The sequence below is a fragment of the Dendrobates tinctorius genome, unplaced genomic scaffold (assembly GCF_039654945.1).
Source record: "Dendrobates tinctorius isolate UK_male_01 unplaced genomic scaffold, ASM3965494v1 ptg000423l, whole genome shotgun sequence".
Classification (NCBI taxonomy): domain Eukaryota; kingdom Metazoa; phylum Chordata; class Amphibia; order Anura; family Dendrobatidae; genus Dendrobates; species Dendrobates tinctorius.
In genome coordinates, this window is record NW_027362087.1 from 1,179,443 (window position 1) to 1,197,182 (window position 17,740).

At 45.3% G+C, this 17,740-nt stretch overlaps 1 protein-coding gene across 5 annotated transcripts in view; it reads left to right on the forward strand.

Moving 5' to 3' along the window:
• The window catches only part of LCMT2 (leucine carboxyl methyltransferase 2), a 174,375-nt gene that overhangs the window by 88,345 nt on the left and 68,290 nt on the right, over nt 1–17,740 (forward strand). For 4 of the 5 annotated variants that reach the window (XR_012227519.1, XM_073564044.1, XM_073564045.1 and 1 more), the window contains one exon: nt 7,419–7,526. The exons of the other annotated variant lie outside the window; for it this stretch is intronic. Coding sequence is in view for 3 of the 4 variants with exons in the window: in XM_073564044.1 (XP_073420145.1) it covers nt 7,419–7,526 (108 nt within the window). In the remaining variant the exon portion in view is untranslated. The remainder of the gene's footprint in view (nt 1–7,418; nt 7,527–17,740) is intronic. 5 annotated transcript variants of the gene reach the window in all.

Below are 17,740 nucleotides of genomic sequence, written 5' to 3' on the forward strand. Positions count from 1 at the left end.
CCAGGTATATCAAATTCTTGTGGTCAGTAAGGACCACGACTTGATGTTTAGCTCCCTCCAACCAATGTCTCCACTCCTCAAATGCCCATTTCATGGCTAACAGTTCCCGATTCCCCACATTATAGTTACGTTCGTATGGGGAGAACTTTCGGGAAAAGAAAGCACAGGGATTCATTTTAGATGTTACAGGATCTTTTTGGGACAAAACAGCTCCTGCACCAATCTCAGAAGCGTCCACCTCTACCTGAAACGGGAGTGAGACATCAGGTTGCCGCAAAACCGGAGCAGAAGTGAACCTTCGCTTCAGCTCCTGAAAGGAAGAAACAGCCTCCGGAGACCAATTCAGCACATCAGCACCCTTCTTAGTCAAATTAGTCAATGGTTTGGCAATACCAGAAAAATTAGCTATAAATTTACGATAAAAATTAGCAAAACCCAAAAATTTCTGGGGGGCCTTCAAAGAAGTGGGCTGAACCGAATCATAAATGGCCTGTACCTTGGCCGGGTCCTTTTCAATAGTTGACGGAGACAAAATGAATCCCAAAAATAAAATCCTCTGTACACCAAAAAGGCATTTTGATCCCTTGACATACAGGGAATTCTCCCTCAAAATCCGGAACAAAGTCCGAACATGTTCCACATGAGAGTCCCAATCCTTGGGAAAGATCAAAATATCATCCAGATAGATGATCAAAAATTTATCCACCAAGTCTCGGAAAATATCATTCATGAAGCACTGGAAGACAGAAGGGGCATTAGTGAGCCCAAAAGGCATCACCAGGTACTCAAAACGTCCCTCCGGAGTATTAAACGCCGTCTTCCATTCATCCCCATGCTTAATGCGAATAAGATTATACTCCCCCTGAGGTCAAGCTTTGTAAACCAGCAAGCACCTTTAACTCTGGAGAATAGATCAGAAATCAGGGGTAACGGATACTGATATTTAACAGTAATTTTGTTGAGGGAGCGATAGTCAATACAAGGCCTTAATGACCCATCTTTCTTACCCACGAAAAAAACCCCAGCACCTAAGGGTGAAGAGGATGGTCTAATATGACCCTTCTCCAACGACTCCTTAATATAGGATCTCATAGCCTCGTGTTCGGGTACAGATAAATTGAAAAGTCGACCCTTGGGAAATTTACACCCAGGGCTCAGCTCAATTGCACATAACTGCTATGAGGAGGCAAAGATGCAGACTCATTCTCACTAAATACATCATAATAATCAGCCAAATAGTCAGGAACATCATGCGACTGGGGAGAGGTGGAGAAAACAGGAGCATCACTAAGGGCACACCGACAACCCCAACTCACCACAGACACAGATTTCCAATCCAAAACTGGATTATGGATTTGTAACCAGGGAAACCCCAGAACGATGGTATCATGCAAATTATGCAACACCAAAAATCTGCAATTTTCCTGATGGTCTGGGGCGACCCGCATTACCACCTGGGTCCAAAACTGAGGTTTATTCTTCGCCAAAGGAGTAGCATCAATACCCCTCAAAGGGATAGGCGTCCGCAGAGGTGTCATAGGAAACCCACAACGTTTAGCAAAATCCAAGTCCATCAGGTTCAGAGCTGCTCCCGATTCCACAAAAGCCTTAGTGGAAAATGTGGACAGGGAGCAGATCAGAGTAATTGCCAGAAGAAACTTAGGTTGAACACCACCCACAGCAAATGTGTGTGCAAAACGTTTCTCTCGTTTAGGGCAGACAGAAATAATGTGCGAGGCATCACCACAGAAGAAACACGGCTTATTACGCCTTCTGAACTCCTGACGTTGCGCCCTAGACAAAACTCTATCACATTGCATAGGTTCAGTTATCAAAGAAATAATTTTCGGATTAACCGTGCGCTGCTAGACAAAACAACTCCTTTCCAAATAGTGTACTTGTATACTTTTATTTTCCCAACGCGTTTCGAAGTTTCAAACTTCTTAGGGGATGATATACGACATATCATCCCCTGAGGAAGAAGTTTGAAACTTCGAAACGCGTTGGGAAAATAAAAGTATACAAGTACACTATCTGGAAAGGAGTCGTTTTGTCTAGCAGCGCACGGTTAATCCGAAAATTATTTCTTTGATATCTGATGATTTATGGTCACGGCGTGGTCATTTGGATGTGCAGCAGCTTTGACCTCTATTCCTTTATGCCTCTAACTCTCCTGCCTTTGGTGAGTATAACAGCTTGAACTATATCTCTTTTACCTGGGTAAGACCCTATTGCGCTCTTTCTCTTTTAGTTTTAACCAATTGCATAGGTTCAGACATTTGTTCAACAGGTGGCAACACCTCTCGTGCGGTTTTGCGTTCACGCAAACGCCGATCAACCTGAATGGCTAATGACATAGAATGGTATCTTTTACGGTTTCTGACAAACCCTTCCGAAAGAGAGCTGCCAAGGCACCATCATTCCAGGTAGTAAGGACCGCCCACTTTCGGAATTTTTGACAGTACAACTCTGCAGAATCCCGACCTTGGCTCAATGCCAACAGGGCCTTTTCAGCCTGATCAATAGCTTTAGGTTCATCATACAACAACCCCAAGGCCTGAAAAAATGCATTCACATCAGTCAGAATAGCATCATCAGGTTTCAAAGAAAACGCCCAATCCTGGGGATCGCCGTGCAGCAAAGAGATGACAATTTTAACCTGCTGCGCGGAGCTCCCCGATGAGTTAGGCTTCAAGGCAATAAACAATTTACAATTATTCTTAAAATTCAAAAATTTAGACCGATCCCCAAAAAACACATCAGGAGTAGGGATCTTTGGTTCAGCAGCATGTGAATGAGCAAGATAGGCGGAAATTCCCCGCACTTCAGCAGTGAGCTGCTCCACACGATCAGACAATTGCTTAATCTCCATTGAGAAAAATTCCTCCTACGGCCTCAGAGAAATAGAGGAAAAAATATACACAAAAAAAAATATTCTGACACTTTTTTTTTTTTTTTCCTTACAATTCTTTCCTGCTATTGAGTACCCTAGAATCTGCGGTATGGCTGGTGATTCTGTTATGAATGAGTCACCGAAGGAGGAAAAAACAAAAATACAAGCTAAGTCCAGAAAACCGGAGAGGTTGGTAGCTATCGGATTGCAGACCCCTGATCCTATCCACAACAACTCACAGTAGCCGTGGGGGGTTCCTACGATTCCCTAGACCCCTCGATCACAGCCGGAGAACTAAATAGGCCTAAAGAAAGAAAGGGGAAATCTAAACTGCCCCAGAGCAGACCCCAAAGCAATAGGCAGCCCCCAACATATAATGACGGTGAAGCAAGATGAAAACACTAACACAGATAGAAAGATAGGTTGAGCAAACGATGGGGCCCAAGCTAACTAAAAAGGACACGATAGAAAAGCTGCTGTCTGCAATCCGTAAAAAACCCTACCAAAAAATGTCCCAACCGTCTGATAGGAAAAACAGGCCCTGAAGTCGCTAGGACTTCAAAAAGACTATATCAACACTCAGGTAATTTCTGAAGACAGAGCAAAGAGACAAACTGATCAGAGAAAAAAATTGGAACTCAGCACACCCCCGACCGGTGATGGCTGAACTCCAAAAAGCAAAACTAATAAGTTCAATAGCAGAGCAAAAACTTATCTTTGGGAAGCAGGAATCAGACTGGTCTCCAAGAATCCAGCAGAGAAATCACCAGAGACTCAGAAGGGCATCGGCTGCCTTTTATCCAGTCAGAATTTCCTGTTACCCAGTCATCATCTACCAGATCAGGTGTTTGGTAATCAGCCTCACTACCTTCCTTCACCAGAAGAGGGAGTTCATCAGACATCGACGGTGAAGGGGAAAATGAACTCACAACAGTGTTCACTGCTTACTCACGATTAAGTCCTGATACGGTTCCCTGTCGCTTGGCGTACAGTAGAAGATGCAGCAGAACTTGAGGCCCTCACACTGGCAGAACCATTAAAGGCGTGGAGTGTAGCAGAAGAGCCCTTGTACAGACAGCTCTCTTCTGTCTCCTGGCGGAGGCTGTGGCAGTTTCCTGGCCGATTGAAGATTAAGGGAAGCTGGACCTAGACTGAAGGCAGAGCAGCCTAAGAAGTCGACCTCTTCTCACATGGCTCCTCACAGGAAGGACAGGAACTCCTCCCTGACTCTTCCCTCAGCAGCTTCATGAGTCTTCCGCAGGAAACCAGCTGAGAGTCATGTGACCAATACTCTTGCACCTTAAGGCTATGTGCCCACGCTAGCATTTTTAAACGCTCAGGAAAAGAATCCCCTTTCCCAGAAAACGCGCGTCTTTTTCCGCGTGATTTTTGAGCTATTTTTTACGCGTTTTTTGACACGCGATTTCTGGGATCATTAGGGATGGCTAAAAACGCTGAGCAATGCGGGAATTAATGAGCATGCTGCGTTTTTAGCCGCTAAGCGATTCCTGAGCGGTTAAAAACGCATGCATTGGCACAAAAAGCCAAAAACTCATGCTAATTAATTTGATGCATCTTTTAATCGTTTCTGCAGCGTCTGATCCGGCACAAACGCTGCGGAAACGCTTAACAAAACGCATCGTGGGCACACAGCCTTACACTTTGGACAGTAAATGGCTGTATAGGGCAATTGAATATTGAGTAAACCACATAAAAAGGCATAGGTTTTTGGTAACCACCCGGCAACTATAGTGCAATCTGTGCCCCCCGTCGCTACAGGAGGCGATGCCGTCTGTGCCCCCGTCGTTACAGGAGGCGATGCCGTCTGTGTCCCCGTCGTTACAGGAGGCGATGCCGTCTGTGCCCCCGTCGCTACAGGAGGCCGTGCCGTCTGTGCCCCCGTCGTTACAGGAGGTGGTGCCGTCTGTGCCCCCGTCGTTACAGGAGGCAATGCCGTCTGTGCCCCCGTCGTTACAGGAGGCGATGCTGTCTGTGCCCCCGTCGTTACAGGAGGCGATGCCGTCTGTGCCCCCGTCGCTACAGGAGGCCATGCCGTCTGTGCCCCCGTCGTTACAGGAGGCGATGCTGTCTGTGCCCCCATCGATACAGGAGGCCATGCCGTCTGTGCCCCCGTCGTTACAGGAGGCGATGCCGTCTGTGCCCCCGTCGTTACAGGAGGCCATGCCGTCTGTGCCCCCGTCGTTACAGGAGGCGATGCCGTCTGTGCCCCCGTCGTTACAGGAGGCGATGCCGTCTGTGCCCCCGTCGTTACAGGAGGCGATGCCGTCTGTGCCCCCGTCGTAACAGGAGGCGATGCCGTCTGTGCCCCCGTCGTAACAGGAGGCGATGCCGTCTGTGCCCCCGTCGTAACAGGAGGCGATGCCATCTGTGCCCCCGTTGTTACAGGAGGCGATGCCTTCCGTGCCCCCTTCGTTACAAGAGGTGGTGCCGTCTGTGCCACGTTGTTACAGGAGGTGGTGCCGTCTGTGTCCTCGTCGTTACAGAAGGGAGTGCCATCTTTTCCCTTGTCGTTACAGAGGGTAGTGCCATCCTTTTCCCTCATCGTTACAGGAGGTGGTGCCATCTGTGCCCCATTGTTACAAGTGGTGGTACCGTCTGTGCCCTCATTGTTACAAGTGGTGGTACCGTCTGTGCCCTCATTGTTACAAGTGGTGGTAATGTCTGTGTCCTCGTCATTACAGAAGGTAGTGCCATCTTTTCCCCCATCGTTACAGGAGGTGGTACCGTCTGTGCCCTCGTTGTTACAAGTGGTGGTGCCGTCTGTGCCCCATTGTTACAAGTGGTGGTACCGTCTGTGCCCTCGTTGTTACAAGTGGTGTTGCCGTCTGTGTCCTCGTCGTTACAGAAGGTAGTGCGATCTTTTCCCTCATCGTTACAGGAGGTGGTACCGTCTGTGCCCTCATTGTTACAAGTGGTGGTAACGTCTGTGTCCTCGTCGATACAAAAGGTAGTGCCATCTTTTCCCCCATCGTTACAGGAGGTGGTACCGTCTGTGCCCTCGTTGTTACAAGTGGTGGTGCCCTCTGTGCCCCGTTGTTACAAGTGGTGGTACCGTCTGTGCCCTCATTGTTACAAGTGGTGTTGCCGTCTGTGTCCTCGTCGTTACAGAAGGTAGTGCCATCTTTTCCCTCATCGTTACAGGAGGTGGTACCGTCTGTGCCCTCGTTGTTACAAGTGGTGGTAACGTCTGTGCCCTTGTCGATACAGAAGGTAGTGCCATCTTTTCCCCCATCGTTACAGGAGGTGGTACCGTCTGTGCCCTCGTTGTTACAAGTGGTGGTGCCGTCTGTGCCCCTTTGTTACAAGTGGTGTTGCCGTCTGTGTCCTCGTCGATACAGAAGGTAGTGCGATCTTTTCCCTCATCGTTACAGGAGGTGGTACCATCTGTGCCCTCGTTGTTACAAGTGGTGGTGCCGTCTGTGCCCCGTTGTTACAAGTGGTGGTGCCGTCTGTGCCCTCGTTGTTACAAGTGGTGTTGCCGTCTGTGTCCTCGTCGTTACAGAAGGTAGTGCGATCTTTTCCCCCATCGTTACAGGAGGTGTTACCGTCTGTGCCCCGTTGTTACAAGTGGTGTTGCCGTCTCTGTCCTCGTCGTTACAGAAGGTAGTGCGATCTTTTCCCTCATCGTTACAGGAGGTGGTACCATCTGTGCCCTCGTTGTTACAAGTGGTTGTGCCGTCTGTGCCCTCGTTGTTACAAGTGGTGTTGCCGTCTGTGTCCTCGTCGTTACAGAAGGTAGTGCGATCTTTTCCCCCATCGTTACAGGAGGTGTTACCATCTGTGCCCCGTTGTTACAAGTGGTGTTGCCGTCTCTGTCCTCGTCGTTACAGAAGGTAGTGCGATCTTTTCCCTCATCGTTACAGGAGGTGGTACCATCTGTGCCCTCGTTGTTACAAGTGGTGTTGCCGTCTGTGTCCTCGTCGTTACAGAAAGTAGTGCCATCTTTTCCCTCGTCATTACAGGAGGTGATGCCATCTGTGCCCCGTTGTTACAAGTGGTGGTGCCGTCTGTGCCCCGTTGTTACAAGTGGTGGTGCCGTCTGTGCCCTCGTTGTTACAAGTGGTGTTGCCGTCTGTGTCCTCGTCGTTACAGAAGGTAGTGCGATCTTTTCCCCCATCGTTACAGGAGGTGTTACCGTCTGTGCCCCGTTGTTACAAGTGGTGTTGCCGTCTCTGTCCTCGTCGTTACAGAAGGTAGTGCGATCTTTTCCCTCATCGTTACAGGAGGTGGTACCATCTGTGCCCTCGTTGTTACAAGTGCTGTTGCCGTCTGTGTCCTCGTCGTTACAGAAAGTAGTGCCATCTTTTCCCTCGTCGTTACAGGAGGTGGTGCCGTCTGTGCCCCATTGTTACAAGTGGTGGTGCTGTCTGTACCCCGTTGTTACAAGAGATGGTGCCGTTTGTGCCCCCGTCGATACAGGAAGCTTACATTGTGGTCAGGCAGAGTCTGCGAGGTCAGCTGGCATGAGCTGCCTTCTCAGTGTATCAACCATGTCTTTCTCCAGGGCTGGCAGCGGTGTTGGGTGATGGATATGAATGAGTTCTCTGCGTCCTGTGTCCCCTGGGTAGAGAAGTTGCGCATCGATTCTTTGGAACCATTTGATGAGTTTGAGGTAAGCTCCTCGCATATTATGTGACTGATGTTCTGTATTGCAGCTCTGGAGGTGTCTTCTGCTTCACCATATTGATTCCTGGAATTGTGCAGCGATCAGGTGGGATGCATTATTTTCTTTGTTTGCCAGAGTTTCTGATCGGTTCATTTAATAGGATTGATGTGAAAAAAGAAAAAATCCCAACATTCTAGTAAATGTCCACCGGGGCCATTACAGGATTATTTAACCCCTTCGTCCAAGAACCTGAAGACTCTGGGATCAAAGCCAATCAGGCAAAATTTTAGAGTGGACAGACAGGAGGATGTGCAAGCGGCAGGCAGGATACCGTGGTGTGGGCAGGAAGCTGGGGCAAAGGCGAAAGGCCGGGGGAGGGTGAGAGATGAGGGTTGGGGGGCAGAAGACGAAGGTGGCAGAGGTCTGGGCGAGGGTGGCAAGCGTGAAGCCAGGGCGATGGACAGGAGGGTGGGAGACTAGGGTGACAGGCAGGAGGCCGGGGCAAGGATGGTGGACAGGAGGCTGGGGCAATGGCAGGAGGTTGGAGCAAGGGTGACTTGCAGGAGGCCGGAGCAAGGGAGACGGGGAGGAGGCTGGGGCAAGGGAGATGATGGTGTCAGAGGCTGAGATGAGGGGGCATGCGGAAGTGCGGCAGGGTGACGAGTGGGAGGCCAGGGCAAGGGTGGCGGGCAGGAGGCTAGAGTGACGGGTAGGAGGCTGGGGTGAGGGTGGAGGGCAGGAGATACATAGGAACAAAAGACAGCAAGAAAGAACCTGGAAACTATAGTCAGAGATTTTTGAAGATCTATGCCGGAAAGTGAAGGAACTGGGAGGGCAAGCCATCTTCTCATCCATCCTCCCAGTGGACGGACTTGGACCAAGGAAGTTGAATAGAATTCTACAGGTAAACAACTGGCTACGTCAATGGTGTTGTGAGCAACGCTTTGGGTTTCTTGACCATAGAGAGAAATACCTGTATGGTGGACTCCTTGATAGAGCTGAGTTGCATCTTACGAAAATAGGAAAACACATATTTGGTAGATGCCTTGCTACACTCATCAGGAGAGCTTTAAACTAGACCAATATCGGATGGGGGATATATACGTCCAGGAAGAAAAATGCAGCTAATTAATTCTTTTGAGAGCCTGCTAATACAAGTGGAAATTAAGAACAAAAAAAGCAAACTCTGAATCAAAAGAGAAGCTGTCTACAAACTAAAATTATTCTACACAAATGCAAAGAGCATGCGAAAAACAACAAGAGGAATTGTAGCTGCTGACACAAGAAGAGAGATGATATGTCATAGGCATCACTGAGACTTGGTGGGATGATACACATGATTGGAATACAAACCTTGAAGGCTACAACTTATTTATTAGAAACAGTATTAACAAGAAGAGAGGAGGTGTTGCATTATATGTTAGGAAAACGTATATTCCCACAGAGATCCAAGCTTCAGAGACTGGTAGCTCTGTAGAAACTGGGCAAGAATTCTAGGAGAGAAGAACAGAAAGGATACTATTGTAGGTGTTTACTTTAGGCCACCTGGACAGACTGAAGATATGGATGAACTCTTTAGATCAGATGTCTCTAATCAAATAAGTATGACAAAGGAGATTCTAACTACCAGAAATTTGTTGGGAATCTCTCTCAGGCAAAAGTACTGGGTCCAGAAAACTTTTATCTTCTCTTACTGACAACTTTGTTTCAAAAGGTAGAAGAGAACAAGAGGATCTGCAATCTTGCACTCTATTCTTACCAAGAGGGAGAAAATGGTTGAGAAAGTAAAGTCAGCTGGGAATTTACGGGGCAGTGATCATGATCTCTTCGATTTTGGACTGCAAGAGGCGAAAGACCAGCATGGACTCAGACTTTAAGATTGGACTTCAGAAAGGCAGATTTTAATCGACTCAGAAAGAGGGTAGGAAAGGTCCAATGGCCGGATGTTCTACAGAACAGAAATGTCCAAGCAGGATGACAGATTTTGCTAAATGAAATTCTCAATGCACAATCACTAACAATCCCAGGGTTGGTAGCAATCATCGCATGCCAAACTTATCTAATTTCCTTCTATGATGGAATCACTGACTGGGTGGATCAGTGAAATGCAGTAGATATAGTATATCTCAACTTCAGCAAAGCATTTCTTAAAGCATCTCATACTATCCTTACTAAAAAAATGACCAAGTATGAGATTGACAAGGCTACGGTTAGTTGGATTCATAACTGGCTCGGTGATCATACTCAAAGAGTGGCCATAAATGCTTGCACATCCAATAGGAAATGTGTTTCAAGTGGGTTACCACAAGGCTCTGTCCTGGCCTTAGTGTTGTTCAACATTTTTATAAATGATCTAGATAATGGAACTGAAGGTAAACTGATCAAATTTGCAGACTATGCAAGGCTCGGAGGAATTGAAGCTTGAAGAGGACAATTTGGATCTTCCATGTGCCTTCTTGGAAAAGCAAAGAGTGTCCCTCAGTAAGGAGATCGTTGGGTACAGCCGGGACCAGCTGCTTGGAAAGCATTGCCAAACCGTGCGCCTCTAGGAGATTATTGCAAGAAAGCTTGGCTGATTGAGTGGATTACTCAAGAAGGAAAACACACAGCAGATAACACAAGAAGGTTATACACACACAGTATATTACACAAGAAGGAAGACACACAGCAAGTCAGCAGTATCTAGGAGCAACATGGCAAATGTGGCAACCTACATTGTGAGCTGCAACATGTGCTACATGTTCACAGATCGACCAGAATAAGAATCCAACTTCACCTGCCAGAAGTTTAGAAGAAAGAATTGCAACTTTGAAACTCATCAAAGAAATGAAGACTAACCTAGACAGAAGCATCTCTACTGGTCACAGAAGGTGATGAAAGTGTCAGAAAACCTCCAAAAGCAGATGAGAGGAAGCAAGTAACCAAAAGAAGCAAGAAGACCATAGAGACATCACCAACCACATAATTGAGAAACCGATACCATGGCCTTGTGGAGGACGAAAATGGTAGACCTAAGGATGAGGCACAACCAGCAAGCAAAGATAAACTGGATGCATTGGTAGTTTTTTCTTCCATCCTTTCAGTAGATGGGCATGGCACGAGGAGATAGAACAGGATGCTTGATGCAGACAACAAGGAATCAGATTCCTGAACCACGGTGTGAATTACGATGAACTCCTCGCCAGAGACGGACTACACCTCAAAATACCTGGGAAACACACATTCGCCAGAAGACTTGCTACACTCAGGAGGGCATAAAACTAGAAGAGGGATTGGGAAGAAAAACGTTACACATGAACCTGAAATCCGAAAAAATTCTGATGAAGGATATGAGGTGCGGCAAAGAAGACCCAATACAACATACTCTGAAGAGAGGTAAGAAAATTTCTAATACAATCCACAGGGAGGAGATTGGCGCAAAACAAAATCATCTAAACTGCACGCTCACAAACACCAGAAGCCTGACAAACAAGATAGAAGAACTAGAAGCAGAAACATCTACAGGTAACTATGACATAATGGGAATAACCGAGATATGGTGAGATGAAAGCTGTGACTGGGCAGGTAACTTACAGGGGTACAGTCTGTTTAGAAAAGATCATAAAAATCGGAGAGGTGGAGGGTTTTGTCTTTATGTAAAGTCCACTTTAAGGGAAGATATTAGTGGAGGAAATGAGAATGTTGAAACCAGGGGAAGAGTCTTGAGATCATTTGCATATTCCCAGTGCCTTCTGGGATAAGTGAAGAGTCTCCGTGAGCTCAACGATCACTGGGTTTTGGCCGTTGCTGCTGAAAAGAGGAAATCGGAAAACCAGGGGAAGAGTCTTGAGGAGATCATTTGCATATTCCCAGTGCCTTCTGGGATAAGTGAAGAGTCTCCGCGAGCTCAACGATCACTGGGTTTTGGCCGTTGCAGCTGAAAAGAGGAAATCGAAAAACCAGGGGAAGAGTCTTGAGGAGATCATTTGCATATTCCCAGTGCCTTCTGGGATAAGTGAAGAGTCTCTGCGAGCTCAACGATCACTGGGTTTTGGCCGTTGCAGCTGAAAAGAGGAAATCGGAAAACTGCGCGCCTATCGGCGCACAAATTTTGGCTCATCTTTCATCGTTTTTAAGAAATCTCAATATGGAAGAGGCCAGGAGCCATTTGGTGAGCTGCATTTCTTGCTACATGTTCACAGACTTACCAGTGGAAAAGCCAAACTTCACATGCCACAAATGCAAGCTTGTGTCCCTGTTGGAGGAAAAGTTGCAAAATCTCAAAGAGAGGTTAGCTACGTTGAAGATCATTAAGGAAGGTGAAGAGTTCTTGGACAGAGCAGAATTATCTCTTCATGTTACAGAAAGAGAAGAAATTCGAAGTGCACCTGAAGAAACAGAGGAATGGAGGCATGTGACCCAGAGAAGCAGGAGGATCAGGAGGCAGTCAGCACCCATACTGCTCAGAAACCAGTACCAGGCTCTCACGCAGGAAAACGATGAAGAAATACATCAGGATAAGACTTTGCCCACAAACAGCAACCTTGTACGCCCTCAGAGTCCTCCTGGATGGAGAAAGAAAAATGTTGTGAAGAAGAAACGGAGAGTGGTGGTCATGGGGGATTCCCTGCTGAGAGGAACAGAGGCCGCTATCTGCAGACCGGATATAACTTCAAGAGAAATGTGCTGTCTTCCAGGTGCAAAAATAAAAGATGTGTCTGACAGGATATCAGGACTCTTCAGACCTACAGATGACTACCCATTCCTGCTACTACATGTGGGGACAAATGACACCGCAAGAAACGACCTGGAAACCATCTGCAGAGACTTTGAAGACTTAGGCAAGAAAGTGAAAGAACTGGGAGCGCAGGTGGTCTTCTCTTCCATCCTCCCAGTGGATGGCCATGGGACAAGGAGGTGGAATAAGATTCTACAGGTGAACAACTGGCTACGTCGATGGTGCCGTCAGCAACGATTTGGATTTCTGGATCACGGAGTGAACTACTTATACGATGGACTACTTGCTAGAGGTGGGGTGCACCTTACGAAGACTGGTAAGCATGTATTTGGAAGTCGCCTTGCTACACTTGTAAGGAGAGCTTTAAACTAGAACAACATGGGAAGGGAAGCAAAAGACCAGAAAAAGCCATACACCTGACAAATGCTATTGAGAACTCTGCTATTAGAAGTGGAAAGGAAAAACAAAGACAAAAGAATCTAAATAATAAAAATATTGGAGAAAGAGAAACCAATCACAAACTAAAATGTTTCTATACTAATGCACAAAGCATGGGCAACAAACAAGGAGAATTGGAACTACTAACACAGGAAAAGAAAATATGATGTAATTGGAATCACTGAAACTTGGTGGGACAATACACATGATTGGAATACAAGACTAGAAGGATACAACTTATTTGCAAGAAACAGACTTGATAAACGAGGAGGAGGTGTCGCATTGTATGTTAGAAACGCGTATATCTGCACAGAGATTGAAGCTTCAGAGACTGGGAGTTCTGTGGAAACTGGGTAAGAATACAAGGACAGAACAATGGAAAGGACACCATTGTAGGCATTTACTACAGGCCGCCTGTGCAAGCTGAAGATATGGATGAACTCTTTATGCATCAAATGGCCAAGTTCTCCAAAAAATATGACATAGTTGTCATGGGAGATTTCAACTATCCAGACATTTGTTGGGAATCTCTCTCAGGCAAAACTAACAGGTCAAGGAAATTCTTATCCTCTCTTGCTGACAACTTTATCTTCCAAAAGGTAAGGGAGAAAACAAGGGGAACTGCTACCTTGGATCTAATCCTTATAAACAGGGAGGAAATGGTTGAGAAGGTAAAAGTGGCTGGGACCCTAGGAGGTAGCGACCATGCTATTTTAGAATTTTGGATAACTAGAGGAGGAAGACCTGTGAAGACTGAGACGTCAAGGTTAGATGTCAGAAAGGCAGATTTTAAGGGATTCCGAAAGAGAATTGGAGGGATCCAATGGCTGGATCTCCTTAAAGACAAAAATGTCCAGGAGGGATGGGAAATCTTGAAAAATGAAATTCTCAAGGCACAATTGTTAACAATTCCGAAAAGAGGGAAGAATAGGAAGCATTTAAGGAAACCAGGATGGATGAACACAGAACTTAAGCACATGCTAAAAAGGAAGAAAAAAATGTTTATAAAATGGAAAGAGGGAGGCATATCTAAAGAAGAATATAATGCGGTCTGCAGAACCTGCAGGGCACAAATCAGATTATCTAAAGCTGACAATGAATTGAGGCTTGCAAGAGATGTCAAAAGCAATAATAAAGGATGTTGGGGATATGTCAAAAGTAAAAGAAAAGTCAAAGATGCTATAGGATTTTTACAGGATGAAAATGATGAAATGGTAAGACAGGATGTTGAGAAGGCCGAACTTTTAAATTCCTATTTTGCATCTGTTTTCTCTCAGAAAGGAAATGTAACATCAACTGTTCTTCACTGTCCTATTAAGGGAATAGAAGAATCCAGGATATCTATAAACAGAAAGATAGTGAGGAAACACTTAGCTAACCTAAATGAATTCAAGTCTCCAGGTCCAGATGAATTACACCCCAGAGTACTGAAGGAGATAGCAGAATAAATTTTTGAACCCCTCTCTATAATCTTTGAAAATTCTTGGAGAACAGGAGAAGTCCCAGAAGACTGGAGAAGAGCAAATGTTGTTCCTATCTTCAAAAAGGGGAAGAAGGTGGACCCAGGCAACTATAGGCCGGTGAGTCTGACTTCTATACCAGGAAAGATCTTTGAACAAATTATTAAACAACATGTATGTCAATACCTGGATAAGAATGAAGTGATTAAACAGAGTCAGCATGGGTTTGTAACTAATAAGTCATGTCAGACTAACTTAATTTCCTTCTATGACGGAATCACTGATTGGGTGGATCAAGGAAATGCTGTAGATATAGTATATCTTGACTTCAGCAAAGCATTTGACAAAGTCTCTCATACAATCCTTATTGAAAAAATGACTAAGTATGGAATGGACAAGGCAACTGTTAGGTGGATTCATAACTGGCTTAGTGATCGGACCCAAACAGTGGTCGTAAATGGCTGCACATCCAATTGGAAGAGTGTCTCAAGTGGGGTACCACAGCGCTCTGTCCCGGGTCCTGTATTGTTCAACATCTTTATCAACGATTTAGATGAAGGAATTGAGGGTAAACTGATTAAATTTGCTGATGACACAAAGCTAGTAGGGATAGCTAATACTAGAGAAGAGAGAGAGAGGATTCAAAAAGATATAAACTGGAGAAGTGGGCAGCAACTAACAGAATGGTTTTTAACAGGGAAAAATGCAAAGTACTACATCTGGGCAATAAAAATGAAAAAAGCATAAACAGAATGGGAGGAATAGGGCTAAGTGACAGCACATGTGAAAAAGACTTGGGTATACTAATAGATCACAGACTGAATATGAGTCAACAGTGTGATGCAGCAGCAAAAAAGGCAAATGCAATTCTAGGATGTATTAACAGAAGCATACAGTCTAGATCACATGAAGTCATTATTTCCCTCTACTCCTCTTTGGTCAGGCCTCATCTGGAATATTGTGTCCAATTTTGGGCACCACATTTTAAAAAAGACATCAACAAACTGGAGCAAGTTCAGAAAAGAGCGACCAGAATGGTGACCGGTCTGCAAACACTGTCTTATGAGGAAAGGTTGCAGGATTTGGGAATGTTTAGTTTGCAAAAGAGAAGACTGAGAGGAGACTTAATAGCTGTCTACAAATATCTCAAGGGCTGTCACATTGTAGAAGGATCAACTTTATTCTCATTTGCACAAGGAAAGACTAGAAGCAATGGGATGAAACTGAATGGGAGGAGACACAGATTAGATATTAGAAAAAACTTTTTGACAGTTAGAGTGATCAATGAGTGGAACAGGCTGCCACGGGAAGTGGTGAGTTCTCCTTCGATAGAAGTCTTCAAACAGAGGCTGGACAGACATCTGACTGGGATTTAGCGAATCCTGCTTTGAGCAAGGGGTTGGACCAGATGGCCCAGGAGGTCCCTTCCAACTCTGCGATTCTATGATTCTATGATATGGGTCGAAATGCATGGAGGGAAAAATAGTAACAAAATTTTCATTGGGGTCTGTTACACCCCCCCAAATATAACAGAAATCATGGAAAGTCTACTACTTAGGCTAGTTTCTGTAAAATAATGCTTATCCTGTAACATACTCAGGACTAGTTACCAGATAAAAATATAGTGGTTTATTTGGATTCTTCCATCAAAGAAAAGAAAAAAATAGGTGAAAGAGAAATTGTCCATTAGTTCATTTATAAGCTTGTCACCTTCTTTCTCTGGGATGCCACATGGCAAATGGCCTCTGTCTCTCTTAGGCTTCTTTGTAGTAAAGTAACATACCAGTTGTTCAGTTATGACATCTTGCATCTGTGTCTCATGATGGTGAGGGAAGGAGCGAGCGACCTCTACAGTTAGCTATGAATTATATACGTCTCGTGAAGCACGTGATCCTGGTATATATGGAGTTGTCCTGCACCATGAGCCATGCTTACAAAAATAGCCTATGTCGTTGTCAGCTAAAGCAATGTACAGAACTGAGTGTGATAAGAATACAACTCCATAACTAATATATATATATCCATAACTAATATAAATCCATAACTAATAATTTTAACAATTCCCCCTTTTGAGGGAGACAAACATTAATTGGAACCCTCAAAATATAACAAGATCTTTTTTCTTCTTTTCTTCTTCTTTGACAAAATAATTTAATATCAATAATAATAATAATAATAACATCAGATTACCGTTATACGTACTCAATGACATAATTGATGTGAATTCATGTTATGGTAAGCCGTGAACAATATTCATATAAAATATGTATAATTATACTTCCCTAAGTCTAAATTGAAGCATCTCAGGTCCAGTCATCATCATCTGATGTCATCTGGTCTTCATTTTGATGTCTTCTGTCTTCTTCTTGGTTCTTTTAAAAACACAGTTTTTCTCTAGCATATAGATGTTGTAGAAATCGTGTTGTGTATCAAATCAAAGTTCATAAATTCAAATGTTGATACAAAAACAAAGTCTATGGATGAAATGCAGCTTTAATATCTGTGCAGTGTCACCTTTAAAAACCTGGGCTTACATTGGCTCGCCTTGGATATTCTGGACTCCTTCATCGGCACTGGTCTTTGAACAGGTGTGACGTCTTTGGTCAGCAAAGCAAGGGTTAAAATGACTCTTCCTTGCTAAACATAGCACCATAACCAGTCCTTGTCCTAATGCACAGGACATATGTCAGGGTTGTAGCTTCCTGGCAATTACCTTCATTGTTCACCAGCCTTCATCAAAGCTTTACAGGTGATTGGAAACTTCTGGAACTTGATAAGAACGTGATAACACAGTTCATCTCAGCATCATAGGATCATCGTCCTCTGGTTGTCAGGTTAGACACTTTAATTGTGGCTGTCAGTGGTGGATACTGTACTTGTGGCTGTCAGTGGTGGATTCTGCACTTGTGACTGTCAGTGGTGGGTACTGCACTTGTGACTGTCAGTGGTGGATACTGCACTTGTGACTATCAGTGGTGGATACTGCACTTGTGGCTGTCAGTGGTGGGTACTGCACTTGTGGCTGTCAGTGGTGGATACTGCACTTGTGACTGTCAGTGGTGGATACTGCACTTGTGACTGTCAGTGGTGGATACTGCACTTGTGACTGTCAGTGGTGGATACTGCACTTGTGACTGTCAGTGGTGGATACTGCACTTGTGGCTGTCAGTGGTGGATACTGCACTTGTGGCGGTCAGTGGTGGATACTGCACTTGTGGCTGTCAGTGGTGGATACTGCACTTGTGGCTGTCAGTGGTGGATACTGCACTTGTGACTGTCAGTGGTGGATACTGCACTTGTGGCTGTCAGTGGTGGATACTGCACTTGTGACTGTCAGTGGTGGATACTGCACTTGTGGCTGTCAGTGGTGGATACTGCACTTGTGGCTGTCAGTGGTGGATACTGCACTTGTGGCGGTCAGTGGTGGATACTGCACTTGTGGCTGTCAGTGGTGGATACTGCACTTGTGGCTGTCAGTGGTGGATACTGCACTTGTGGCTGTCAGTGGTGGATACTGCACTTGTGGCTGTCAGTGGTGGATACTGCACTTGTGGCTGTCAGTGGTGGATACTGCACTTGTGGCTGACAGTGGTGGATACTGCACT